This window comes from Drosophila montana, unplaced genomic scaffold, assembly GCF_035044405.1.
Source record: "Drosophila montana isolate Dmon_TW-CO22-7 unplaced genomic scaffold, ASM3504440v1 contig_3526_1, whole genome shotgun sequence".
Taxonomy (NCBI): Eukaryota; Metazoa; Arthropoda; class Insecta; order Diptera; family Drosophilidae; genus Drosophila; species Drosophila montana.
The window spans coordinates 1-27,809 of record NW_026998405.1 but is presented as its reverse complement, the minus strand read 5'-3'; the positions used below and the strand labels follow the sequence as shown (position 1 = coordinate 27,809).

The window sequence follows — 27,809 nt, the reverse complement described above, 5'->3', positions numbered from 1 at the left end:
TGAATTCCAAACACTCTACCAAACGCAACAAAATATAAAACAAGCTTTGTTTAAGTTATTTTTTTTTTATCATCTTTTTGTGGTTCTCATTTTTCACACAATCGCATATCTTTACATTTGCCATACAATATAAGTCAAGAGTGTGTGTGTGAGGGGGTGAGTGTGTGTATGTGAATGAGTGTGCTTCTGCAACATCGAGCTTAGCTCGGCTTTAGCTCAGATGTCGGGTTCGTTTGAAATTATGTCTTCAAGTTGGGATACTTTGGGAAGCTGGTCGAATTTATATTCAATTTTGCGGGTTGTTGTTGTTTTTTTTTTCGTTTTTATTTAGTGTTTATGTTTATAATTGTTTTTGTATATTATTAATTATAATTCAAGCATCTCTTGTAATCATCTATGAACTGTTGGTTTTTTTTTTCTTTTGTTTTTGTTTTTTTACATTGTATAGTTTATTCTTTTTGTGGTTTGCCTATGCTAAAACTAAGCCTAACACGTTCCGCCAAGTCCAGAACAATTGCCAATCCAGATGCCAGGGCCCAAATATGATCGTTGGCAGCAATTGTGAAGTGCTTCGATCACGTTTGCAAATCTGTTGTTTTTGTTGTCAACTGGAGTGTTAATACATAAGCTTGTTTGTTTGATGTGTGTGTGTGTGAGTGTGAATGTGTGCTTTTGTGTGTATATAAAATGCGGATGTGCTTGTGTATTTCGGATGTTGTGCCGAGAGTTTGTCCAGAGCCCAGTGTAGCTACTGTTTGGTCTATAAATCTATTAAAACCTACAAAAAATAAATTCGAATTAATTTACAACTTTCAGTTGGGAATTGGCAATGTGGGCCACACACTCACCAGTCCTCATCGATTGCCAGAATTGTGTTGTGTTGACGGCCCCGCTCCTAGGGCCAGTCCTAGTCCGTTTTCGTCTCTGCAAACTCTTCCAGCGCAAAGAAGCCGGCTGTGCCGCCAGTGCTACTGCTGGCCGTGCTGGTGGTCACCGCAGCGGCTGCCGTGGTCACTGTGACAGTTTCGCTGGTTTGGGCCTCTTCGGCGGCCTCCTCTTGGGCGGCCTCTGCCGCTTCCTTCTCCTCGGCACCCGCCTGGGCTGCCTCCAGCACTTGCTGCTGGACTTGCACAATGGGCTGGCCGTCTTCGGTGTAGGATACGGAGACTGGTATGCGTGTGCCATCCTCGCTAATGACGTGCGGCCCCTCCTCGCCATCCTGGCCCTGCTGTATTATGATTTGTCCCTCGGAATTGAGCAGCGAGGCATCGATCAGCTGCTGCTCATTGTTGTCGCCATGGACGAGCACCATCTGGCCACTGCCATCGGTCATCATTTGCAGCGTCTCGCCCTCGAGTCCCTCGCCGGACTGCAGCACACCGACGCTTTGCAGCAGCTGCTGTATTTGCTCCGGATCTTGCACAATAATCTGATTACCGTCGGCATCGGTCAGTATGTGGTTGTCCAGCTGCAACAGATGCCCATTCTCATTGACAATGAACTTGATCTGTCCGCCATCGACTTGGGCCTGCATGGCTTCGTCCAGTTCCATGGCCACCTGTTGTTCACCGCCGGCTGCCTCACCCTCGGCACTTGCTGCTGCCTCGGCCTCGGCAGCTTCGTTAGCGGCTGCCTCTGATTCGGCTGCTTGCTCAGCCGTCGGCGTGTCTGTGGCCTCACGTTTCTCAACTTCGCCCTCCGCCTCGCCAGCTTCGTCGGCAGCCTCTTTGGCCTTCTCCTTGGCTGCTGCTTGGTCTGCCTTGGTGTTGGCTTTCTCGCTGGCCTTGCTACTGGCTGCATTGCCATCTGTTGTGTCCGCTGCGTTGGCTGCAGCTGCCTCATTGTCATCGTCCAGGCTGGGCATGGAGACCGGCGCCGCGTTGGACTTGCCGCCGTCTCTGGACTCGGTGTGTTTGTTGTCGTTGCTGCTTTGGGATTGAGACTCCTCTTCTTCGGCCTGATCCAGTACAGGCATGTCAATGCTAACCGAAACGGGCGCCTGCGAATTGGGCGAGTTCTTCTCGACCTGCTCGCCACTGGCATCTACTTGTGGTATGGTTATGTTGAAGGTTATGCCACCGCTGCCCTCCTGTGAGGTGATGACCATTTCATTCTTGCCGCCCTTCTCCGTATCTGACTTCTCCGAATGCAACTTCTCGAATAGACTCTCGATGTCCGCCTCGGCGCTCTGCTCGTGGGACTCCTCCTTGACGCCGACGCCCGACTCGCCCGGCTCATCGCTGAGCAGCGCCGTGGCTGCCGAATTGAGCGCTGTGTTGCCGCCACCGCCAGCAGCTGCGCTCTTCTTGTCGCGCCTGTGTGTCTCCATGTGGTGATTGTAGTACGTCTCCTGGATGAAGGTCAGCGAGCAGATGCTGCACGAGAAGAAGCGTATATTATTCTCAGCCTCAGCTGCGGTGGCCACAACAGTGCCGCCTGCCTGGGCCGGCACGCTATCGCTGAGCGCCTCGTCAATGGTCTCCTGGAGCAGCTTCTGTGTGTTCAAGTTCTGGCTGCCACCGCTGGAGGCAGCCAGCTTCTCGCTCTGATGGAGCTCGGCATGCTTGACCAGCAGTTCGCGTTTGGGGAAACTCATCGAGCACTGGCCGCACTTGAAGTAGTTCGTCTGATGCTGCTTGGCGTGCACAGTGGCCGCCTCGCGGGTCTCGAAACGCTGCGAGCAGAGGCGACATTTGAACGGCTTCGGCTTGCCGCTGACATGTTTGCGCATGTGCTCATCGAAGACGGCCTTGTCGGTCGACTTTAGCTGACAGTGATTGCATGTATATAGAGCCGAGCCGGAGGCACCGATCGTCTCGGTAACACCGGCTGCAGCAGCGGCGGCTGCAGCAGCAGCGGCCGCTGTAACCGGCGCAGCAGCAGCCGGAATTGTTGTGGTGCTGGTGACCAGCACATTTGTCGCATGATTGGTTTCCATGTGCTTGCGCAGGCTGGCCTCGTTCACGAAATTGATGTGGCACATGGCGCAGGTGTTGTCCATGGCGGTGTTGTGATCCCTGACCATATGCTGCTTCATGGCGCCAAAGTGCGGGAAGATCTTGCGGCAGGTCTTGCACTGGAACGTCTGCTGTTTGCATGTCTCGTAGTGCGTATTGAACAGACGCATGTCCGAGGTCTTGTAATCGCACGAGGTGCACTTGTAAATCTTGGTTGCCTTGCGCTGCACCTGCGTCTGTGTGCCAGCCACGGCGCCGCCCTGTGGCGTGGCCAGCTTCAGCTGCTGCGAGACTGCGAACCGAGGCAAGCAGAACAATTATGATACTTAACGCTGGCTAATAGTTATATATTTACACAGTTACCCACCTGGCGTTGTCTGCTGCACCAGCTTGCGTGTGCGCAGCAAGTCCCCGCCGGCGGCCTCCTCCAAGGAGCGATTACCCGCGCCGCCGGACAGCTTTTGCATCTTGAGCGGCGGACTGGCTGCGTCCGCATGGCTGCTACCACCGCTGTCCTCGTTGATGCCATACTTTTTGTTCAGCAAGTTCAGCAAATTGGTCTTGACGCGCTCCACATCATTCTCGAGACGATCGTAGTAGTTGACCAGATTGGTGCAGCGCGAGCAAACGAAATCCTCGTTGCAGACAATCACCAAGAAGCCCTCGCCCACCAGCTGGGCCAGCTTGTTTGGAAATTTGGTGGAGGTGTGCGTGGTGCACATCTCCGTCAGCGACGTCTGCGTCTGATTAACCAGCAGCGGCTCATCGCAGATGTAACAACGTGCTGCCGCCTCCGAGTCCATGATGTTCTGCTGCTGCTGCTGCTGCGATGCGGTGCTCACGTTCGAGCTGCCGCCTCCAGGTGTCGCCAGACGCGTTGTTTTCAATATGCGCGGCTGGCCGGGACCGGTGACGGTGACCGCGCCGCTGCTGAGCAAATTATTGAATTTGCGGTAGGTGGCCGGGGTTAGTTGATTGTTCATGTTAGTGTGTGTGCAATGTGTGTGTTTGTGTGTGTGTCTGTGTGTGCGAGTGCGTGCAGATCTCGTTGGCTATTATTCTAGTATATGTATGTTTCTTAACTTTTTTTTTATTCCTTTTCAAAAACCCTTGCATTCACGACCACATTTATTATGAGGCAAACACAAACTGAAGTACTTAGCAATCGGCACTTTGTTGTATTATTTTTATTTTGAATTTTTCGAGCTAATCGGCAAGCAACAACAATTTGTTGAAGTTTATTTCACGTTTGTATGCCGCGGCGTCACTTCGACTGTACTAAAGTCTATCGAGAGTGCTGTATTATTTAGGGTTAAATGCTTATATGCTGCAACTGGCAGTATGCTTGTCTCGTTCTAGCGTACGCATGCGGGCTCATATTTGCCTATGCGATAGTTGGCTGTCTCTTTCACACGATGCGGAAATGGCGGCCGTTCTGGTGGGCATGCATGTTCAGACGCACATATCAAGCAACTATTGACGTGTGCTGCGCATCATGCAAACTTGTAATACGTAAGTACAAATCGGGCGTGTGCCTAGAAAGTATTGGAAGCATTACAAATATTACCAAAAATAATTTATTTACAAATAGAATGCAACAACAATTACTAGGCGCATGTCTTTGAAATATATTTATGTTTGTCAGTCAAGAGTTGCTCGCATCGTACGACTTGTCGTTGTATAGACTGCTGTACTTAGTACTGCCAACTGCCGTTGGATGGCGCTTACGGCGCGCGCGCCATTCAAAAATTAACATATTTGCGGTATGTTCGGAAACACAATTATTTTATGGCCGATAAGAATTTTTACAACTATATACATCAATAATGTGGCTAATATGACGATAAGATTCCTCAGCGCTTTGCTGTCGCTAGTTTTTTTTTTTTAGTTCGCTTCGATTTTAGCCAGCGAAAAACTTTACTAGGCAGCGGCAAGTGTGTCGGGGCAGGGGACAGGGGGCAAAACGCTTGGAAATATTGAGGCTCGCTTATCAGCAACCTCCGCTCACCGATAATATAATATAGCATTTACCAACGCACTCACATATTTGGTAACGTTGCTCACGGCCAAAAAGACGCATTTCGGCCGCCGTTTTTCAGTTGGCAAACGATACGAAAAGCGAACGCAGTTCAGCGTAAAGTCGAAACGAAACCAAAATCTATTGAAAATAAAAGTGTGCTCAATAATTTGTACTGGCCATTTCTGATACAGCTACCCGCTGTTTGTTTTTATCATTGTTGTTCTTATTGCCCTGTGTTGTGGTATTCAAAGTTGGCCACTATCGGTTATCAAAAAAAAAAATCTAATTGAAAATAGCAAAAAAAAAAAAACGAAAGACAAAGTATCGCAAAATTAATTGGCCCATGTTACGGAGCAACAATTCCCAGTACCCACGACCGTGTCCGTCCGGTTGATTTAGTTGCTTAAAGCACGTCGCGCTTTCGATACGTAGCTGCCGCCCACTCGACCAGAACGACGTTGCAATAAGGGGCGTGTCAATTAGCTGATTCGAACTAGATAGAAAGCCTAGCCAAAAGCCAAAATGTACGGACATCAAAGGCCGGGCATCCGGAACTTTGACTCCCTGAAAACCTGGTCAAACTGGGCCGGAGCACTCGGCGTGGTGAGTAAATCGAAGCTGTTATCTGCAGCGGCAGCGGCAGCGGCAGCTGCAGCTGTCGATGGATATTGACCTCATTCCCGTAATTGATAAGAGCGCGTCCGCGTGGGCCATCTCTCGATTTTAGATACAGTTTCGACTGTGTGAACTGTGCATACTCGTTCAGAAAAGCGAACAGTGTATATTTGCTCTGTGAAGTGTTTCTTCATCTAAGCAGCTATTAATCTGTTCCTCGGTTCTTCTGTCCGTTCGTCGATTCGTCTATCCATCCGTCCATCCATCCGTCTATCCATCCGTCCGTCCAGCTGTCTATCCATCCGTCCTTCTATCCGTCCGTCTATCCCTCCGTCCATTCGTCTATCTATCCGTCCGTCCATCCGTGTGTCCATTTGTCTGCCATATCGTCTGTATATTCGTCTGTCTGTCCGTCCATTCTCGGTCCATTCCTTTGTCCGTCCGGCTGTCCTTTCGTCTGTCCATTTGTATGCCCATCTGTCCGTCCATTCTCTGTTCATCTGTCTGTCCATTCCTTCATCCATTCGTCTGTCTATCCGTCGGTCCCATTATCTGCCCATCCGTCCGTCTGTCCATCCGACTATTCGTCTGCCTATCCAACTGTTCGTTTGTATTTTGGAATAAATAAAGTATACAAATTCTCGAGCCTTGCCCATTAGAAGACACAGTCTTAAAGCTCAAATGACCAAGCATAGCATGTACACTATTAGATTATTAGAGATTAGAGATTAGCTCTTTTAAAGATAAAAAAATAATCGATGTCTCAACATCAAATTGGGCGGTTAGCATGTGTTAAGCTGTTATTGGACTGTCAAAGAGTATTACGCAGTCGGCTGCACTTCAAATTGACAGTTATCAACAGGAAGCCCTGCACACACACACACACACACACGCACACACGCACACACGCACACACACGCGCACACACCTGCCGATCAGCTGCGTCTAATCAATCACAGCTCTTATCAAAGCCCCGAAACGCGCTGATTCACTTTTGGAGTGCAGTGCAGCAAAAAGATTGACCCCTAACCCCTTTGACCCCTTTCACACAGGCACAAGCCTGCATCTGGATAGCTCTGACGATAACGGCGATCTGTGCGTACACCTGCCACGTCTATATAGCCAGCGGTACGACATATGGCTCGTTCGTGAAGACGATCTTCTTCGAGGTGTACTTCCATGGCAGTTGCAAGATGTCGCTCGATTGGTATCAGAGCTTCAATTCGACCATACTGGACCAGGTCACAACGGTCTTTGATCCCACCCAGGTTCTTATCTGGGATTGCGTTTACCTCGGCGTCTCGGTTTGCTGGCTCGTCGTCTCCATCGTGCTCTTGACTTGTAAGTACGAAAGAAACTTATCTAAAACTCTTGAAAATATTTGAGAAATTCCTTGAATATGTAAATCCTTGGTATTAGGTGGGCTTGATAGGGATTTCTTTTAATGTGGGTCACTTTTTCATGTCAAGAATACCGAATTTTTCTATGACTAAATGTAGGACGGAAATTACGAACTTGATATTCGTTTATGATTCATGCGATCTAGAAACAAATAAAACGGTTTTATCTATTATAAGACATTTCAATAGTAACTTTTATTATCAAGCAGCTGAAGCCAAAGATAAAATCAAAATAATAAAAAAGACACGCACTAGTTAGGGCTGCCCGACTAGCAGCTACCGTATATTCAAGAAAATAATCTATTCTTAAATATCTTCATTTTTTTTTTAAATTCACCAATTCAATTGTAAAGTTCTTAAAGTCAATATTTATTGATATGGGAGATTTCCTCTTTCTACCTCTTTGGTATATAGCTTAGATATAAACAAGAATTGACTTGCCAATGTATTAAAAATCGATATTTATCGATATAGCGGAAAGAGGTAGATCAATTATTTGTAAACCAGAACTGATTTCAATTTTCCCACGTTCGTAAAATCAATATTTATTAATATGAAGGCTTTCATCTTTCTAACTCTTTGGTATATATTTAAGATTGACTTACCAAACCGATTGCCCAAAATATTAAAAATCGATAGTTATCGATATGGGGGAAAGAGTTAGATAAATTCGGTGTGAAACAGAACTGACTTCAACTGTCGTTCACGTTCTTAAAATCGATATTTATTCATATAGAGGAAAAAGCTATATATCGATAACTTGTATATTATCAATAAAGGAGAAAGTGTTGGTTATCGGTATTTATTTTCATTGATTGATACTCCTATCTGATCTCATATTATAGTCTATATTCCAATAGCCCAAGAGTCTTAGCTGAAATATACCCTATCTATAGAAATTTTACTGGGTATACGAATTAGTATTGCGCATGGACACAATTGAACAAAGGTAAAAACGATTGGTTTGTTTGCTTTTATGATATTCTGCTGTTGTGTAATTAACGATGAGGTTTCTCCACGATCTAACGACATACGTACGTACTTAGTTTTAAGTATTCCTTTTCAATGTCGAGCACTTTCTATCCATCGATCAGCGATGAGGGCCTTAAGTCGACTTGATAGATGTGACACATATGACTCTTACCTCTCCCTGATGTGTTTGTTTTCTTGTTGAACTCTTTTTTGCAGGCGTGCGGAAAGACGATGTCAAGAAGACCCTGGGAGCTATCTACAGTTGGGCGTTCTTTGTGGCCGCCATCTGTGCGATGGACTTGGCCTCTGGCGTCATCTTTGGCGTCGACTATGGCCGCTTCCATGACAAGGCGTTCGAGTACAATGCGAACAGCATGAATTCCGGCTATATCGATCCGAATGCGGCCCAGCTTATTGCCGGAGGCGTCGCTGCCATTGCCATGATGCTGATCTCGTTCAAGGGCTTCATCATGTGGTACATAAACCTGCATTTGCTGATCTATTTGCTGGTGCGCGCCGTGCGAATAGAACACGATAAGGATGGCTCGGTGAGTGAGTGGCTGACTCAAATGGGTTGCCGGTGACATCATCTGGCATTGCCTCATGTAATTGCCAGCGGGTATCATAAACTGCCATGTCAAACAACTAAGCTACCCCCCTCCTCCGCCCCATGAAACCAACTAAGATCAATGAGCTGTTTCCAAAAATATATGTAGACAACAAACTCGAGACTCTCGTGTGTGTAAGCGATATTAAATTGGCTCCGACTGCGACTATGACATGTCTAAAGTTAGCCAAGGAGCAGCCAGCTGATAAGCTGGAAGCGTCCAGCCGTCGATACATTGGCTTAATGCTCAGCTGATAAGCGATTGGAATTTATATGTGTCGCTGGCGTCGTTTAAATATAATATTATGTAAAGCACGCTTTAGTGGCAGCTAAAAGAATACCCTGTAAATATTAATTATAATGGCAAACGAATGCCTCTCCCAAGGTGAACCTGATTCATCAAAAATTACTGTCAATATTCCGATAATTTCAAATTATTTTATTATTCATTTCAACATCATATCAATTAATTGATAGAAAATATGATATTGAAGCTTAAAAGTAACTAAAACTTTGTTTCTGGTTAAAAACCGAATTTCATCTATCATATCTATTTATCTATCATTTATCTATCATATTTCTAATAATTATTTGATTTACTTTCAGGACACGCTCTTCATGCCGCGCAAGGATTCCAATGATATTCTCACCACCCGACCGCCCATTCGCGCCTACGAGGAGGAGAAGTGAGCGTAGCTGCCTTTTAAGTCGAGACCTTTTCTTAATTACCCTAAATGTTTTGCAGAGTGGAGGTGCAGCCGTATAACAATGAAGCCTTCATGCCGGACACTCGCTCCACTGCGGAGACCATCGAGGTGAACGAGGAGGCGATTGTGCGAGCCGCCCATATGTCGCGTGATGCGAATCTGATGGATCGCCGTTTCCGCAGCATCGATGCCTTCCAGCAGTATCCGGCGCCGAATCCGAACAATCGACCCGCGCGTCAGTCATCGCAGGGTCCTGTGCAGGAGACGATTGTTGTGGCGACATCGGGTTTCCCGATGCCTGATTACTCGCCACAGCCCAGTCCCAATGGCATTTTGCGTTCTCACTACTAAAGCAGGGAAGCGGGCGCCGCCAATGCATTTCTACATAATAATCCATATAATTCTCAAATAATTCCCGCCCCAGTAAAGCCAGCAAACAAGTAAAGCAGATAAAATTAAGTAAAAGAAAAGTGACGCCAATTGTAGTTTTTTATCAGACCGTCAGACAGTGTTATGCGTATTATTTCTTATTTATTTACGTTCTTTTAACAAAAGATGTATATACAACCTGCAATTGCAACTGTGAATACAATATACTTATACATATTAATACTTATTTGCACAACCAATATAATTAGATGTTTGTTTTTTATTCGGTTGCTGATAAGACAGCAACAAACTAATGCTAAATTTTACTGCCGATTGAATCATGTCCCCAGCAACGATTCGCTTAGCTTGACATCGGTGTCATTGTCAAATGTGCGACGTCATATGCATGGGATAATTGTGATAGTCTACATATTCACTATACAATTTGAAATTGTCTGTTGAGCGCCATTTATAAAATTAATCGATTACTCTAGCAGGGTTGCAAAAATACGAAAATAATACTAAATTCACATTTGATTTTGAGCCTTTTGCGTTCACGTTGCTCATTTGCGCGCTTACGTTGCGCAGTTCGAGCATATCCATTGAACGCAGGTCAATCAAAAGTTCACAAAAATATTCATAATATTGATAAGCCGGTCGTTTTTGACGACAGATTTTGACACTAGACAGTATTGTCGAACGTAAAACGTAGTACGCTTGCTCAATATTTCATTTCATTTCATTTTGAGACGTAGTCGCGAGCATAACACACGCCGGTGAAATTCGTTGAACAGAAATATATTACAGGCAACTAATTTGCAACAGAAAAATGGTTTTCATAACAAAATTGGCTCGTGTCGGTGTACAGGCGGCTCGCCAGCTGCGTGCCACGCCTCTTGCAGCATCACAGTGCCGCAGTTTTCACGTGAGCTGCTTGCTCGCCAAAGGTAAAGATATTTTATGCAATCACTCAGCAACGACAACAACAGTTGCCGAGACACTGAGCACACAATGCAGTTAAAACTGCAACAGGTACTCATATGTTTTTTTTTTGTAACCACTTCACAGAACGGCGCTTCACAGACAAACACGAGTGGGTCGAGCTGCTGGACGCCAACAAAGCGGTTGTGGGGATTTCTAGCTATGCACAGGAAGCACTGGGCGACGTTGTCTTCGCCCAGCTGCCCGAGCCGGGCACGGAACTCAAGCAGGACGACGAATGCGGCGCTCTGGAGAGCGTGAAGGCTGCCAGCGAGGTTTACTCGCCGGTGAGCGGCAAGGTGACGGAAAAGAATGCAGAGGTCGAGGATACGCCGGCGCTGGTCAACAGCAGCTGCTACGAGAAGGGTGAGCATACAATTGGATTATATCTATATGCATATCCACTAAAGAATACCCCTTCACACACAGGCTGGCTGTTCAAGGTCGATCTCAAGAATCCCTCTGAATTCGAGAAACTCATGACTGAGGAGCAGTACAAATCATTTCTTAGCAGCAGCACCGAACACTAGACGGCTGTCGGGAAATTGCTGTTAACCAAAACACGCCCGCTGTTAACTGTTAATCTGCACCGAAACACAACAGACTCATTCATTTTCACACCCACACATACACACCATGTTCACGTTGTTGTTGCATTTGGATTTCGTTATGCTTTAAGAATAAACTGAAAAGCCAAAAATTACACTTAAAACAATGACAATCGCAATCACAACTGACCTGCGGCTGCCCCCCCACCGAATCGCTGCGGCTGCGGATTTGATAAGACGCCGAAGAGAGTCTGCTCTGTGTGTGCGCGCGCTCTTATCAAACCACTCAAAAACCCGCTCAATGTTGGATCAGCGTCAAGCAGCGTGGCTCCGGCTCTGGCTCAGAGCGGAAATGTACGTTGAGCTCGGCATGTAACAGTCTGTTGCTGAGGCTGCGATTATCAGCTGATTACGTGAGGAAAACGCACCGTGGAAACATAGGACCCGTTAGACGGATAAGAAATTGATGGGCATGTCGGGCGACTGTCAGCGTCTGACCACGGATGCTGATAAGCGTCGCACAGCTTGAACTTGAAGGCGCGAGAAGCGTTTTCATGTGTGTGCGCGCGCGCTGAAAGCTCCCGCCGAAAGCTCTCCGAAATGGCAAAAGCTTTAAATCGCAAGAGCGCTGCGCTCAGTGCTCAAATTGAACTCGAATCGTGCGGTACAAGAAGTCGTGCGCTGCGGGTAGTAGAAAAGAACCCCCAACCCGAAAGCATTGTTCAACACATTCACACACAAACAAACAGAAACACACACACACAGGCGCTGACGGTCGAGAGGCAAACAAATTGAAAGAAAACACACGGGCATATTGAAAAGTTCTATGTGAAAAGGATAATTGTCAGAAATTTGCGAAGCCAAGTGAACAAAAGGAAAACCTACATATAATTAACAAACCATAGACAGCCAGACGCAAAATGCCAACGGAAAAATCAATATTCAATCCAAATCCGGCAATCAGCCGCAATGCCTACATATCCAGCTTCGATGAGTACAAGAAATTCTATCAGGAGTCCTTGGACAATCCGACCGAGTTTTGGTCGCGCGTTGCCAAACAATTTCACTGGGAAACGCCAGCGGATCCCTCAAAATTCATGCAATACAATTTCAACATCTCCAAAGGACCCGTTTCGATCAAATGGATGGAGGGCGCCTCGACCAACATTTGCTACAACCTCCTCGATCGAAATGTGCGCAACGGCCTGGGCGATCAGATAGCGTTCTACTGGTAAGTCAAATCAAGTCCTCTGGCCAGTTGCGTAGGTCGCATGAAAACAAAAATAAACGTGCCAAGGATATCGATTTTTCTCGTCTTCTTCTTCTTTGTGCTATGCTATTACGAAACGCAGTCATGACGTCGCCAGCCCTTCCTTGCGCGCCACCCCTCCTCTACCAACCCTTGGTCAGGTTGCGTTGCGCAGGCACACGAGAAAACAGATGTTCGCAATTTATTTGAGCTTCGGATGTTACCGTTACCGTTACTTGTCTTGGTTCGCTCTCTCAAGGACAGAGAGCCTCTGCTCTAGAATGAGCTTAAATCCGAACTGACAGCTGACTGTTAATTTATTAGTTTGAGCAGCTCTGCTGTCAGTTTTAACAGCTACTTTTGGCAGGGTCAATGTCAGGGCCCTGACCAGGCCACATAAAATATGAATTCGAGTTCTAGGATTGCAAATTTGTGTGTTTTGCGTTGTTTTTAATTTGTTTGTTTACTGCACGCGCAAATTTTTAATATTAGATATGCTGCTTCCAAGCAAACGAATGCAAATACTCCAAATATATTGCTTAGGGCTTGAATATATTACAAAACTTTCCCAGACATTATTTGACGCGCTTACAAATGAAATTTGTAATCGGAATTAATTATTTTTGTGTTTATCAAAGTATAATTAAACAGGTGCTGCCTATGTCTGTGTGCAGTTCAGTCGAGTGCTCTTCAAAAGTCATAAACGCCCTCAGATTGCAAAGTAAATGCGTCTTACAGTTTATATAAATATAGTTGTTGATTGTTGTTTTTTTTTTTGTGTGTGGAATGTTTTGCTTCTTGTAGGTTATCGGGCACAAGGTTCAAATCAATCTCGACATCTTGCTGCCTGTCGAGCCGTCACACCAAAAAATAAAACAAAAATGTTAATTCTTTAATCTCGGGGGTTATCACCGCAGTTCAACTATGGACGCGTGCGAAAAGAAATGCAAATGATTGGGGAAACGGAATCGGAATCGGTATACAAATAGATTATTAAGTCAGGTATATGAAAGGCAAACGCAAGGTCAAACCGTTGTCTGAGTCCCTGCTCTCCCGAGTCTGAAATTTGAAAATTATTAAACTCAAATCCCAAACACAATTAGTCCATCAGTTAGATAAGATAAAGGCGCGTACCTTAGCAATTTGCACGTAATGGGCAATAATTAACACAGCTCGCTGGAAAAAGAAAATAATAAATAGATAATACACAGGCACAACAATAAAGGTAACTCAAAGCAAAGCAAGGCAAACAGGCAAATCTTTTTTTTTTTTTTTTAATTTTTACTGGACTATAAAAATAAAACGAGTCGTTTCTTTAGATACAAGCGCAAGTACACACACACAAGCAGACACGCACACAAACACAAGCAGACACGCATACACAAACACAGACACACGTGCAGCTCCGAAAAGTGCTTATATAAGCGAACGATTAGCACAAAGCGCGCAAATTGTTTATTCAAATTGATTTCGCTTCGAACGCACAAAAATCAAATTAAATATTTCGCGCCTCACAATGTGTGTCAGTCTGGCGTCTAGCAATGGACAACGGCGACAAGGTGCGCGGAAAGAGTGCCAGTGTCAAATGTTAAGACGATGAGCTCGAGCCGCGCGTCGAGCGCAGCTTCCGTTTTGCAGGTCAAAGCGCAGCCACACTTACAGTTTTGGCTGCATTGTGTGTCGCGCAAAAATCACGCGATCATATCGTCCGATTACTCACAACCAATCGCAGCGAGAATTTCTACGCATTCACACATGCACTAGGCGGCTAAAACGTGTCTGTGTATGTGTGTGTGGGTGGGTGAGCAAAAGAAACAAAGATAATGTTAATGCTGACACACCTAAAGTTCGAACGAAAGGGCAACAGCAGCAGCATAAAGGGGGGAGGGGGGGGGGGGGGGCAATCGTCATATGTTTGTCTGGTTCACCTCTTTGTCGCATTTTGTCCACGTTTTTGTTATCATTTTCGCAACAGTAATTGGAATCCATGTGTTGAATTGCCCTCATTATGGTAGTATACAACTGTGCGTATCTTTTATCTCAGTCGAATGCAAAACACAAATTCATAATCAAAACATTTTGTATAATGTTGCATAAATTAGAGTCTGCGGCTCGTCTAGTCGAAAATCATACGATGTTGCTCTCAAACTGTTGGGCCAGAGCCAGACATAGCGACGCTTAAAAAAGCTGCAGCGCTTTTACTTCTTCACGCAATCTACTTAAAGCTAACACAACAACAAATGAAAACATTCGATGCGATTTGTTTTAGTGTTGTTTTGTTGTTTTATTTTTTTAGCTTTCAGACACGCGAATCAACAGCTGCTTGTGCTGAGATAATTATTGTTGTTGTTGTTGTTGTTGCTTTAGCCGGCTGTTCTGCCTCACATGATTTCAGCTCGTTCTTCCCAACACGCCTCTTAAAAGTGGAAGCTAAATTCGCGATACTTTTGATTTGTGATAAGCGCCAGCCACGCGTCTATCTGCTGCTAACGGCGGTCAAGATCATGAGGTTTCCATTTTCGATTGGTTTCCAGGCAGCATTAAAATGCTCATGGCTGCGCAATGCCAGGCAAATTGATTAGCCCAAAGATTGTCTGGCGACAACGCGGCCTCAAGTATTTCGTATTGGGAATTAAAAGCATTTCGGCATTACGTTAACATGGGGAAAAATCGCGCCATCGGGCAAAACGATTAAAGCTCCCTTCTAGTTAGTCATTTGCGGAGAATGTTCACAAAGGTTTGACAAGTACACATCAACGTAATAGTAAGTGCGATCAGTGCTTGTGAAACTGGGCAGCGAGAGAGAGAGAGAGAGAGCGTGCTAGAGCAATACTTTTACCTTGGCCTTGAATTAGGCAACGGTCTGCTTAACAGCGCTGTTAGTTTTAACAGACTCTGTAATGTGGGTATGCCGGCGTTTAGCTGAAAATTGATCAATAATTTCCGTTGCTGTTTGTTTTTGTTATATTTTTAACGTCTTACTAATTAAATACAATTTCGAATAGGCTGAATATTATTTCACGAGGAAACAACAGCAGCTATCGCGCCAGCTCATAGCATATTCAAGAAAAAGTGAACTTCGCACCCGCCTTTCGATGTGTGCTTCGCTAAAATAACTTCGAATACGTCATGATTGCGACCTGGTTCTATACGCTACCTGATTGTCTTTGGCGTTCAGAGACTAGCCAAATCGTTTATGGCGGCAACTGAATCTTATCGATCCATATGACAAAGCCAACCAATTTAGTCAATGATTTACAGATATTTATGGTATTTGACTCATTTAAAGAAAACATATTTTTTTTGCTTGGGTTTTGTGTCATACGGCCCGTTGTCTAGAACTGCGACAGCTGACCTAGACCAAGACCTGCAGGTGGCTTTCTCTATTGTGCACCTGTCCTTGGACAGTCTCGTCAAAATCCGTTCTATGTGCCGACCCGTCACGATTTTTTTATTTGTTTCTGTGCGCGCTCGATTGTGCATTACATTTGTTGTTAAATTTTATGCATTTTGTATTTGGGTGCCATTAATTATACCCAGGCAATTCAATGGATAACACTGTTGCTTAAAAGTATGCGCACCAGCAGGTTTTGTGAACTGTGGTTCATTTGAGCAGGAATTGTTCAAGTTCCTTGACATTAATGTCTTCCAAGTAATACGTCTATATTAGACTTAACCGAAGTTATAATTATTTAAAATAATGTATTTTACAGCTTCTATCTAAAACTCTGTTCCAATTCTTTCTATTTTTTGTATGAGAAGAAGGGTTAATTAATTGCAAATATTTGCGAATGATAATTCCTTTGAGTCTATGAATCTCTAAAATGCTGAAGAAAACAATCTAAAATAAGAATCATTTCTCTCTAAATGCATTGTAGCTGTATCGAATATAATCGTTGATTTGTCTTAAGCTAAATCTTAGTTTTACCCGTGTACGCACAACTTTATTGAACACTGTAAAAAATGATATATATTTATATATGCGGTATATATCGTTGTCGGCATTGCAGCTGTTGACTTTTGTGGCTATTGTGCCGGCCATTGGCTTCGGTTGCCAAGTTGAGAATTAAAGGGAAAGGCGCGCCACTTAGCTAGCAGCGGGGCGGGAAAGGGGAAAGGGGAAAGGCGAATAGTGAGTCGGGACGCAACAAGACCCAAATGACAGCCACTGTCAGGCAGCTTATCAAATCAGCAAATTATGTTGCAAATTCAAATTAAGTTGCGAGCGACAATTAGGAAGCCTCAAATTGCTGTAAGTGATCCAATTGATTCGGAACGGAACGTGGGCGTTCAGAAGTGGCTAAGTAGCCTATCTCTCCCTATATAGCCCGTATACCCTGTAGCTGATGGAGCTTATTGATGGGCTGCTCATTTTTGGGCACATTGCCAACCGATTAATAATGTAGTTCCGCATTCATTGTCCATATTGCAGGGAGGGCAACCACCCCGATGACTATTCGCGCGGTCTCACCTACCGCAAGCTGCTGGAGGAGGTTTGCCGATTCGCCAACGTGCTGAAGGATCATGGCATCAAGAAGGGTGATCGCGTCTCGATTTATATGCCCATGATCCTGGAGCTGCCCATTGCCATGCTGGCCTGCTCACGCATTGGCGCCGTGCACTCGATTGTCTTCGCGGGCTTCTCGCCGGATTCCCTGGCGGAGCGGATGTTCGATTGCAAGGCCAAGCTGCTGATTACGGCCGATGGCGCTTGGCGTGGTGAGAAGCCGCTTTACCTGAAGGCCCTGTGCGACACGGCCCTGGAGAAGGTCGACGAGATGGGTCACTCCGTGGAGAAATGCATTGTGGTGTCACATCTGAAGCGCGTTACGCCCTGCCAGGAAAACCATGTGGAGCAGGATATACCGTGGACCGATGATCGCGACTACTGGTGGCACGAGGAAATGGAGGACAAGGAGCCGGCCTGCTATCCCGAATGGATGGACGCCGAGGATCCATTGTTTATGCTCTACACGAGCGGCTCCACGGGCAAGCCCAAGGGTGTGCTCCATACCACGGCAGGCTACTTGCTGTATGCGGCCACCACCTTCAAGATTGTGTTTGACTACCATCCCGGTGACATCTACTGGTGCACCGCCGATGTCGGCTGGATCACTGGACACACCTATGTGGTCTACGGTCCACTGGCCAATGGCGCCACTTCGGTTATCGTAAGTCATACCGCCAGCTGGCCATGGTGGAGCAATTACTAACCTTTTTATCCATTTTAATTGTAGTTCGAGGGCACACCCTTCTATCCCGGCAACGATCGCTACTGGAGCGTCATTGACAAGTATAAGGTCACCCAGTTCTATACGGCGCCCACGGCCATACGTGCGCTCATGAAGTTCGGCGAGGCGCCGGTGCTCAAGCATAATCTCAGCGGTCTCAAGTAAGTGCACCACACAATGCCAAAGCAGATGATCATAAAACTAATGTTCTCGTCTTTGCACTTTACCACAGGGTTTTGGGCAGCGTTGGTGAGCCGATTAATCCGGAGGCTTGGCTCTGGTACTATCGCAACATTGGCAAGGAGCAGTGCTCCATTGTGGACACATTTTGGCAAACGGAAACTGGCGGTCATGTCATAACGCCTCTGCCCGGCGCCACGCCCATGAAACCAGGCTCTGCTGTACGCAAAATGATATTAATTGACTTGGCTCAATGTGCATAATATAATTCTCTTCTCTTGCAGACGTTTCCCTTCTTTGGCGTCAAGCCCTTGCTGCTGGATGAGTGCGGAATTGAGATCAAGGGCGAGGGCGAGGGCTACCTGGTATTCTCGCAGCCCTGGCCGGGCATGATGCGCACGCTGTACAACAATCATGAGCGCTTCGAGGACACATACTTCTCCAAGTTTCCCGGCTACTATTGCACTGGAGATGGTAAGTCTGACTGGCATATAGATCCATGCATATCCTTATACATGACAAATCTTGCCAATACAGGAGCTCGTCGCGATGCTGATGGCTATTTGTGGATCACTGGCCGTGTGGATGATATGTTGAACGTGTCGGGCCATCTGATGTCCACCGCCGAGGTGGAGTCTGTACTCACGGAGCATCCCCGTGTCGCCGAATCGGCTGTGGTATCCCGGCCGCATCCGGTCAAGGGCGAGTGCCTCTATTGCTTCATAACGCCCAACGAGAATGAGGCATTCGACCAGAAGCTGATCGCCGACCTCAAGAAGATGGTGCGCGAACGCATTGGACCCTTTGCCATGCCAGATGTTATACAAAATGCGCCCGGCCTGCCCAAGACGCGCTCCGGCAAGATAATGCGTCGAGTGCTGCGCAAGATAGCCGTCAACGATCGAAATGTGGGCGACACCTCCACGCTGGCCGATGAGCAGATTGTGGAGCAGCTGTTCGCCAATCGACCCGTGGAGGCCAAGTAGACAGACAGCCCCAGACCCAGACAGAGACCCAATGTCCGACCCCAGTTACTCTTCTTTGGATTCTAGCTTCTAGCTTAACTCCTCTGCAAACCTCAACTTAGACATAGTTTGCTGCGTTCGCATTTAGGCTGGCCAATTCGACCAGTTAATATCCACGTATGCTATTTACGTGAAACTTGTAAATCTCCCCCCAATCCTTTCTATCCAATACATATATATATATTTCCTATGTTTAGCGCCAACTGTTGGCCCCGCTCGGGGCTTACAGATTCCACCTAGTTCTTAAGCTGTGTGCGTAAGTAAGGATCATATGCACTTAGGCACCCGTTATTTTCGATATATACGTTATACATATATTGATATTTTGAATGTGTGAATTGGTTCTGAATCGTATACATAAATGTCTTTATAGAATGTAGTTAATATGCTGAGCACGCACATTTTTCTTCACAGTTCTTTTGTTTGTTTGTTGTAGTCGTAGCCTAAGTTCTTGCTAAATTCGTTGTGATACAAATTTAATTATATTGATTATGTATGTATTTTTAGTAGAATTGATAAAACAAAATATATACACGATTTCAGTAATACCCATTAACAACACATTAACACTCCATTTTGATTTTATCCTATAGCGCACATCTTTTGCAGTATCTTTTTCAAATTATTTATATCGTTTTGCTATATTCTCCAGCCATTTACAGCACCAGCCTAAGCTAAGGAGCCCGTAAGTCCGGATTATATATCTATCTATCTATATATTTATATATTTGTGGTTTCGTATGGACGATATTTACTAGACGTTCCGAGCGTTTGTTAGTTTTTAAGATTGGAAAAGATACATATCAATGTGGCATAATGCTTATCAACATTCCTAAATACTAATTTGATATACATATTTAATCAGCTATATACATATACATATATATCGCTATATAGTCGAAAAAGACTTCCCGCAACGAGAACATATCATTGAAGAAACTCTGCTAAAAGAAACACAAAATATATTATATACATATCATTATTGTTACTCGTTTTCCCGATGTTCAGTCAAGACTATATCGTATCTCTCAGCTGAACATGGCTTAAACAGACCACAGTAGTATTGTTATTGTTAGTTATCAACGTTGGTGAACGCATCGAAGAGAGTTATGAATGGAACGTAAGTGCTTCTTGATCCTAAAGGGGGGCGGTCGCAAGTAACGCCCCCGTCTGATTGTAAAAAGTTGTCTAGGTTTTTAGTGTGTCGATGCAAGGAGATTAGCTACACTTATTTAGCCCTGATATAAATACATGTGAATTGTACCAGATATGTACATACGAATATATATATATATATTTATCGAATCATATATGTGTATAATAAAGTTTATTGTTTCAATGTGTTTAAAGTACTGTATATACGCGTTTTCATATCCATTGAAAGTCCTTTCAAGAAAATGTTCTAAAAAAAAATTATAGATAATCCTAGTGCTTGCTAGGAACGAAAACGTGCAACCCTTGACTTAAACGTTTTTAAAGCCAACACATTTTCATTATTTGTTTAACTTAAACCCAAGTGCAAAACTTGTCAGAATGCAAGTACTTTTAAGAGCCGTGCCCTACCATTGTCCCGGCAGACAATTCTCGACGGTGGATCGCGATCGGGCGTGTCAGCTTGTCATGCAACTAACCCGGGAGGCCGGAGAGGTAGTCGTATCATTAGAGTTCGTAGCATATTATGGATAACCACCGGAAAATATTTGCAGCTGATAATGAAGGGGCAGGAGCAGAAGCCCGAGTTCAAAATAAAGGAACATCAGCGCGATCTGGTGACAAAGACGGACAAGGCTGTGGAGCGCCTGCTGGTCGGTGGCATAAGGAAACAGTTTCCCGATCACCAGATCATTGCCGAAGAAGGCACCGAGGGCACCGCCAAGAGCTGGGTTCTGAGCGATGCGCCCACCTGGATCATTGATCCCGTCGATGGCACCATGAACTTTGTGCACGGCTTCCCCCACTTCTGCACATCGATCGCCCTGTACGTGGAGAGGAGGGCCGTGCTCGGCTGGATTGACAATCCCATGCTGAGGCACACATATGTCGCGCAGCGAGGGAGTGGATTTTACTTCAATGGACACCCGATGCGGGCCAGCGGACAGCGGGATCTCAAGCAGTCGCTTGTCTGTCTCGAGTGGAGCATGGATCTGGGCGAAGATGGCAAGGATTCGGCCTCGCCAAATATCTTCAAGCTGCTGCCCATGGTGCACGGGTGAGTGGAGCCTCAGATGCTTGTTCGTTTGTGTGTGCGACTCCAAAGTGCTTTTCCAGCGTACGCGCCCTCGGCTCAACGGCACTCAATCTGGCCCAGGTGGCTATTGGTGCCTGCGATGCCTATTTGCAGTTCGGCTCACACGTTTGGGATTGGGCTGCAGGCGTTCTGATGGTCGAGGAGGCAGGAGGTGTGGTCATCGATCCGTGCGGAGGGCCATTTGATATATACGCGCGTCGCATGCTGGCCACGGCAACGCCCGAGCTGGCCGAGCAAATGGTGCCCCTGGTGAAGCAGCTGTTCCCCCAGCCCCGTGACGACGAGCCAACAAATCCAGGGAAACAGGCAAAGCCTTAAGCATGCCTTGACTACGATCAGCTGAAAAGCTATGGCGTGTGTGGGGAAATAAATCATTTTAAATTTTCAAGTGTTTAAAGAAAGCCAAATGCAAAGCATAATTAGGGGTTTCTTGACAAGCAGTCGCCGCCAGTGCCAGGCTCCGCCTGCAACTGCTGCTGGCCCATCTGTGCAGGCAGTGTCACAGGGACGAGATGACAACTGTCGTCTTGGCATGGACAAATGCCTCGAGCTGGGCCGTAAAGGCGTGCGGCAGCAGATGCACGCCTTCCGGACGAAGCTCAGCCACAAGATCACGGCATGCAGATGGGACACGCTGATCGAGGATGTGCTGGTGCGGGACACCGCGATGCATTCGCCAAATGAGTAGGTAAACCCAACCAGCTGAAGCTGATGCAGTGCTAATCCAGTCCTTGCCCAGATTCATAGCCGAGAACAAGGCTGATGAGTCCATATGGCTAGTGGATGCCATCGATGGCTCCGTTAAGCTTTCCCCCGGGTGTCCCAATGCTGCCGCTGCGTGGCAGATGGGCTCTGCAATGCTGACTGGGCCGCAGCCGGGCGGCATAGTCGTGGATCCCCCAGTGAAACCTTTCGATTTAATGAGCCGCTGTCTGACCCCGTCAGAACCAGGAGTCAATGCAACAATTATTCAACCAGCGGACCAGGACTCTGATCAGATCGATGAGCCGTATGTGACAACAGTCAAAGAGATGGACGCAGGGAAAGCCAAGAAATCACCAGATAAAATCTGTCCACAAAAGCCGAGAATTCGTAAGCAGAAAAGGAAGCCCGCAAGACGGCCACCCAGAAAGCCTGCTGGGACACCTAATAAACATGACGGCCCGCCAGCCGGTGACCCTTGCCTGCCCGGCTACACTATGTAGATCGTGTGTCGGAATGAAAGCCATCAAAGACGACTCACTTACCAGTGATTCGTATTTGTATCTCTCTCATTCCCACACGAACCAGAACCATGCTAGATAGAAGCTAGCCTCGAAAGTGACTGGATTTGATACGGTCACAGTTTCGTATTTGGATTCAAGCAGGCGCAGTTTATATTATTAAAAAATATTTAACAAGTTTGGAAAATAAACTACTGATCGCCATATAAAAATGTTTCGATTTGCGTGTCAGCGACTGCTACCACGAGAAAAGACATCCTTTCGCAGGAATGCGACTGCAAAAGGCCGAGTAGATGTTGACCAATGTGCTGTGGAGGTCTGTCATCTGGTCGACCGGGCTGCGGAGGTAAGAATTGAGCGGTAAGCAGACATAGAGTGCTCCATTGAGAATCCCCTGTCCGACTGACAGCACCTAAGGGCGGCCAGTGGGAAGATGCGCGTCTTTGAAACCAAGCTGAACAGCAAGGATCTGGTTACGGCCACGGATCGCGAAATTGAGGAGCTGTTGATAAGGGGCCTACGGCAACGCTTTCCCGAGCATGTTTACATTGACGAGGAGGGCACCGCTGGGGCATCCACTGGCCGCAAGCTGACCGAGGAGCCCACCTGGATCGTTGACCCCATCGATGGGACGACAAACTTTGTGCACGGCTTTCACTGCAGCTGCATCTCGGTGGGCTTCTGGCTGGACAAGCGGCCGGAGCTGGCCATTTGCCACAATCCCACATTGCAGCTCGTCTTCACGGCCCGTCGCAATCGTGGCGCCTATCTGAATGGTGCACCCATACGGACAAGTGGACAGACCGAGCTGGAGCGTTCGCTGATTATGCAGGAGCTGAACGCCGCGAATCTCGGATGCGAGCACAGGGACATACTATGGCAAAATGCAGTTGGGATGCTGCTCAAGGCACATGCGTAAATAGTAGAATAGAATATAAAGCCGACTATACTTTAGCTCGCATGCCACAGCCTGCGTACCACGGGCTCCGCCGTGATGGACATGTGCCTGGTGGCCATGGGCGCTGCCGATGGCTATTACGAGTTTTATCCGCATGCCTGGGACTTGGCAGCGGGCACTCTGCTCGTCCGCGAAGCGGGTGGCGTCGTCATGGATCCAGCTGGCGGCGATTTCGATCTCATGTCCAGGCGCGTCCTGGCCGCTGCCACGCCCCAGCTGGGCAACCAGATGGTCCAGCTGCTGGGTGACAAACAAATCTATCATCAACGAGACGATGAGCCCCAGAAATCCAACTCCAACTCCAATTCTATATTCAAGTAGGATCCAGCGTGTGTGAGTAGGCAAATAAATGTGGCTGGCATTGAGCCAGATATCAAAATGTGTAATTGTTTTTCGAGATTCGTTTAGATATATACACACACACACACACACCCAGGTACCGTAATAGTTTTCGGGTCCGGTCCAGTCAGATCATTTGTTTGAGAGCATGCAACTCTTTGATGGCAGTTGGTAGATAAGAAACATCAGCATCAGACGTATCCTCTTGCTAGCCAATTGATTGCCATGGCCGATCAGAAGAAGGGAGCGGAGAGTCCCAGCCCGAAGGTACCAGAGAGGGAGGTACTGGAAAATGCGGCCACCAGCTATGGGCTCGAGGATCACGAGGCGACCGCTCAGGATCCGCGGGTGAATGAGTTGAAGAATTCACGCTCGACGCATTTGCGTAGGTCCTTGACGCCGTCCACGAAAATGGGTCCTACCTCAAAGCCCGTGTCTCGGAGCCCGAGCTTTACTCGACATACAGGGCCACGTGAAGAGCCAAAGGCAAAGGAAGCACCAGCAGCAGAACAGTCCGAACCTGAAATTAAAAATGCGGCGCGTAACTATGGGTTGGAGGATCATAAGACTAATCTACAAGATTCGCGTGTTGCTAACATGCACAATCCCCGTCCAAAGACGCCGGTGAATCAAAGTCGCGATCAGTTGACGCCTATTTTGCAGTCGACTTCAAAGACATCCGAGCCCGTGCCGGCTAAACCCGTCAAAGAGGGCCCTCACCCGGTTACCAGCTTTAGTCCGTCAGCAGCCGCATCCACATCCGCCTCTCGCACTGCACCTGCTCCAGCCGCACCACCCGCTGCAGCCGCTCCACCCGTTGCAACCGTTCCACCTACTCCATCCGCTGTAACCGCTCCACCCGTTGCAACCGTTCCACCTACTCCATCCGCTGCAACCGCTGCACCCGTCCCACCACCAGCAGCTAAAGAGAAAATGAAATCGGCCTCTAAATTCACCAATACCGATGTCACGTTCGATCCGTCAAAGGAGTTCGCGTCAAAGACCACAAATACCGCGGGTAATCTTTACACAGATGATGAAGGGGCCGCACCAGCGCCAGCGCCGCCAGCACCGATACCAGTTAAGGAGGAGAAGCCTGCATTTGATTTGGATGAATGTTATGTTTTCGCCGTTGCATTGGTGAGGAAGGCAGGTGCCATCGCACTGGAATCCAACAAGGAGCGGCTCTCGTTTACCACCAAGGATCACGAGAAGGATCTGAACACGCGTGCCGACACTGAGATCGAGGAAATGCTAACGAAGTCCATTTTGGAAAAATATCCCGAGCACAAGTAAGCCACAGCGAGCCGCAAAGCCAGCTTCATTTAATATTTGCATACTTCTACAGAGTCATCGCCGAGGAGGCGGTCTCACAGACGGAATCCCGACAGGTGACACTCACCGATGCGCCCACCTGGATAATAGACCCCATCGACGGCACCATGAATTTCGTTCATCATTTTCCCTACTATTGCATCTCTGTGGCGCTAATGGTTGATAAGCAAACCGCATTCGGGATTGTGTTTAATCCACCCTTGCAGGAGTTTTATACGGCGCGAAAGGGCAAAGGCGCTCAGCTAAATAACGAGCCGATGCAGACCAGCGGCCAGGAGAGCCTGAAGAGTGCCATGATCCTGCAGGAGTACAGCTCTGGCATGCACGAATCCCGCACATCAGCATCCATGGAGAACGCCAAGCGGCTCATAGGGAAGACGCATGCGTAAGTTCACATTAAAATCCACCAACCAAAACATAGTGTAGGAATCAACCAAGTTCAACTTTGCCTCCAGCTTACGTTCAATTGGTTCCTCAGCCATGGGACTGGCTATGGTTGCTTCTGGTGTGGCAGATGGGTTCTACTTCTTCGGATTACATGTGTGGGATATGGCGGCTGGCAATCTTCTAGTGACCGAGGCGGGCGGCACTGTCATAGATCCTGCTGGCGGCGAGGTGGATATTATGTCACGTCGCGTACTGGCTGCTGCTACAGAACCACTTGCCAAGGCTCTGTCCAGCGAGCTCGTCCAAAACTATCCGAAGCCACGGGATGATGAGAAAAGAACAGAGAGTGAACCCCTTAAAAAGGATTTCACAGCGCAGACAGAGTTTTCTGATACTAGTTTATCATTAGATTCGGACAGTTCAACATACAATAAAATTCGATAGCCCAAGCAAATGAACCAGCTGCTCATCAAGAGTTTAATTCCATCTAAAAGCATGTAAACCAGTAAACATTTTGGTACACAAATAACGGTTGTTTTCCCTTGTTTGTTTTCTCTTTAAATTAAAAGTCGATTACTATCGATAAGTTTGTATCGCCGCACCGCTACCTCATTTTGCTGCACTTTGAACGTATATGCAGATTTTTAATGTTTGCACACTTTTACAGCACTAGACAAACAGCTGTTCACTACGAGCATTCATTCGTTGTCCGCAAACTTAATTCAATTACGCATTTGCAATTAACTGGACGTGAAAAAAAAGAAACCGCAACTGACTTCCAATGGCAGACAGCGTAGATTTGGGCAACTGCTTCGAGATCATCAACAACCTGATCACAGAGGCGGGCCGGGTGAGTGTGTGTGTGTGGGGCAGTCCTCGGCAAATAATTTACAAGGCTCTTTGCACAGCTGATTGCGCGCAACAATGATAACCGACAAGAGTTTGTGTGCAAGTCCGGGGACATTGATTTGGTCACTCAAACCGATCAGGATGTGGAGAAATTGATAATGGATGGCATTCGTCAGCATTTCCCAGATCACAAGTAGCCGCATGCGACACGAATGAAAAGCGAAATGCGTAATAAATCTTTTCCAGGTTCATTGGCGAGGAAGAGAGCAGCTCCGGAGGCGGTGTCAATAAGCTGACCGATGCGCCCACATGGATAATCGATCCAGTGGACGGCACAATGAACTTTGTGCATGCATTTCCGCACTCTTGCATTTCCGTTGGCCTCAAGATTAACAAGGTCACCGAAATTGGCATCGTTTACAATCCCATTCTGGAGCAGCGCTTTACGGCACGCCGTGGCCAAGGTGCCTACTACAACGGACGCCGCATACAGGCAAGTGGTCAACGAGAGCTGAACAAGGCGCTGGTAACTAGCGAATTTGGTACCTCACGCGACGAACAAAAAATGCAGGTGGTCAATGAGAATTTCGCCAAAATGGCCAAGCATGTGCACGGGTAAATTTCAGTAATCTTTAATAGCAATTGGCCATTAATCCGATTTTCATGTTATACTTAGATTGCGTGTGCTGGGATCAGCGGCTTTGAATATGGCTATGGTGGCGCTTGGCGCTGCCGATGCCAACTACGAATTCGGCATTCATGCCTGGGACGTCTGTGCTGGTGATCTGATTGTACGGGAGGCGGGTGGAGTAGTCATTGATCCAGCTGGCGGCGATTTTGACATCATGTCACGCCGCGTACTGGCCGCAGCTACGCCCCAACTGGCCCAGGAGCTGTCCAAGGTGCTGACGCAATACCACCCCCAGCCCCGCGACGATTAAGCGACGCAGACCATAAATCGTCGCCATCTGTGCATTTGATGACTAACCAAACAGCATTTGATCATTATGAAAACAGTACCTTTAATGAAATTCCATTGTTAATCAAATCTAATCTCGAGACGTGTACACAATACAGTTATACCTATATACTACAAAATCGTGAGCTACCCGGCTTTGTGTGGGCTCTGCTTTATTCTTCTACTTTTATATATCACTTCTCCACTTATTGGAATAGTTAAATTTTGCAGTCCAGCTAGATATTTTATTGTATAAAATAATAGGCGTCAAAAAATATTCCAACAAAATCATTAAGCAAGTTTGACATCATGACCAAACCGTTTTTTATCCACAGTTTTTATGTAACCACTTGATTGTTATTTGCATTGAATGCCAATCGATAGTACGCTTTTGTACAAATTCAAGAAGGTATTACTTTAAAAAATCTGTTGTTATTTACGCGAGATATTCAACAAAAAATCATCAAAAAAGTTTATATTTTCGAAACGACCCCGATTTTTCGAAAAAACGTGATGTGACTCCTTGCCATTTGGCCGATTTGGGTCAAAAATAGGTTTTTTGATTTCAATCGATAGTACTGATCCTTACGAGTCCAAAATGGATTTATAGTAGGGATCCCTACAAATTCAAAAAGGTATAACATTTCAAAA

At 46.6% G+C, this 27,809-nt stretch overlaps 7 protein-coding genes and 1 long non-coding RNA gene across 13 annotated transcripts; 6 read left to right on the top strand and 2 right to left on the bottom strand.

Moving 5' to 3' along the window:
• Window positions 1–384: 384 nt before the first annotated feature.
• pzg (putzig) lies at window positions 385–4,216 on the bottom strand. Its single transcript, XM_064692050.1, has 3 exons — window positions 3,325–4,216; window positions 849–3,249; window positions 385–778 (listed from the first exon to the last, which is right to left on the bottom strand). Exons 1-2 carry the CDS (start codon window positions 3,938–3,940, stop codon window positions 908–910), a joined length of 2,958 nt encoding a protein of 985 aa, XP_064548120.1. The 5' UTR covers window positions 3,941–4,216; the 3' UTR covers window positions 385–778; window positions 849–907.
• A 105-nt stretch (window positions 4,217–4,321) lies between these two features.
• Window positions 4,322–9,771, top strand: LOC135435157 (uncharacterized). 2 transcript variants are annotated; one of them, XM_064692056.1, is made up of 5 exons: window positions 4,322–4,469; window positions 6,645–6,933; window positions 8,181–8,512; window positions 9,178–9,257; window positions 9,317–9,771. In XM_064692056.1, the coding sequence occupies exons 2-5, from the start codon at window positions 6,786–6,788 to the stop codon at window positions 9,627–9,629; spliced, it is 873 nt and encodes a 290-aa protein (XP_064548126.1). In that variant the 5' UTR covers window positions 4,322–4,469; window positions 6,645–6,785; the 3' UTR covers window positions 9,630–9,771. The 2 variants fall into 2 exon arrangements, with proteins under 2 accessions (XP_064548126.1, XP_064548125.1); XM_064692055.1 differs by lacking the exon at window positions 4,322–4,469 and adding an exon at window positions 5,050–5,580.
• A 205-nt stretch (window positions 9,772–9,976) lies between these two features.
• Window positions 9,977–10,295, bottom strand: LOC135435162 (uncharacterized). Its single transcript, XR_010437345.1, has 2 exons — window positions 10,170–10,295; window positions 9,977–10,102 (listed from the first exon to the last, which is right to left on the bottom strand). It is a non-coding gene; the product is annotated as an uncharacterized LOC135435162 (long non-coding RNA).
• ppl (pumpless) lies at window positions 10,283–11,343 on the top strand. The gene is made up of 3 exons (XM_064692062.1): window positions 10,283–10,594; window positions 10,716–10,994; window positions 11,058–11,343. Exons 1-3 carry the CDS (start codon window positions 10,477–10,479, stop codon window positions 11,156–11,158), a joined length of 498 nt encoding a protein of 165 aa, XP_064548132.1. The 5' UTR covers window positions 10,283–10,476; the 3' UTR covers window positions 11,159–11,343.
• Window positions 11,344–11,777: 434 nt separating this feature from the next.
• AcCoAS (acetyl coenzyme A synthase) lies at window positions 11,778–19,422 on the top strand. The gene is made up of 6 exons (XM_064692051.1): window positions 11,778–12,407; window positions 16,858–17,596; window positions 17,663–17,817; window positions 17,889–18,057; window positions 18,121–18,310; window positions 18,374–19,422. The coding sequence occupies exons 1-6, from the start codon at window positions 12,097–12,099 to the stop codon at window positions 18,820–18,822; spliced, it is 2,013 nt and encodes a 670-aa protein (XP_064548121.1). The 5' UTR covers window positions 11,778–12,096; the 3' UTR covers window positions 18,823–19,422.
• Window positions 19,423–20,327: 905 nt separating this feature from the next.
• LOC135435158 (inositol monophosphatase 1-like) lies at window positions 20,328–23,841 on the top strand. Of its 4 annotated transcripts, none has more exons than XM_064692058.1 (5): window positions 21,434–21,797; window positions 21,849–22,678; window positions 22,742–23,247; window positions 23,302–23,623; window positions 23,699–23,841. In XM_064692058.1, exons 2-4 carry the CDS (start codon window positions 22,544–22,546, stop codon window positions 23,609–23,611), a joined length of 951 nt encoding a protein of 316 aa, XP_064548128.1. In that variant the 5' UTR covers window positions 21,434–21,797; window positions 21,849–22,543; the 3' UTR covers window positions 23,612–23,623; window positions 23,699–23,841. The 4 variants fall into 4 exon arrangements, with proteins under 4 accessions (XP_064548129.1, XP_064548128.1, XP_064548130.1 ...); XM_064692060.1 differs by having other exon boundaries at window positions 21,437–21,793; window positions 22,750–23,247; XM_064692057.1 differs by having other exon boundaries at window positions 21,437–21,793.
• On the top strand, window positions 23,662–25,963 carry LOC135435156 (nascent polypeptide-associated complex subunit alpha, muscle-specific form). Of its 2 annotated transcripts, XM_064692054.1 has the most exons (4): window positions 23,662–24,461; window positions 24,507–24,921; window positions 24,978–25,349; window positions 25,420–25,963. In XM_064692054.1, the coding sequence occupies exons 1-4, from the start codon at window positions 23,855–23,857 to the stop codon at window positions 25,793–25,795; spliced, it is 1,770 nt and encodes a 589-aa protein (XP_064548124.1). In that variant the 5' UTR covers window positions 23,662–23,854; the 3' UTR covers window positions 25,796–25,963. The 2 variants fall into 2 exon arrangements, with proteins under 2 accessions (XP_064548124.1, XP_064548123.1); XM_064692053.1 differs by having other exon boundaries at window positions 23,663–24,921.
• A 75-nt stretch (window positions 25,964–26,038) lies between these two features.
• Window positions 26,039–27,298, top strand: LOC135435159 (inositol monophosphatase 1). The gene is made up of 4 exons (XM_064692061.1): window positions 26,039–26,201; window positions 26,260–26,393; window positions 26,447–26,815; window positions 26,877–27,298. Exons 1-4 carry the CDS (start codon window positions 26,133–26,135, stop codon window positions 27,139–27,141), a joined length of 837 nt encoding a protein of 278 aa, XP_064548131.1. The 5' UTR covers window positions 26,039–26,132; the 3' UTR covers window positions 27,142–27,298.
• The last annotated feature ends 511 nt before the right edge of the window (window positions 27,299–27,809 follow it).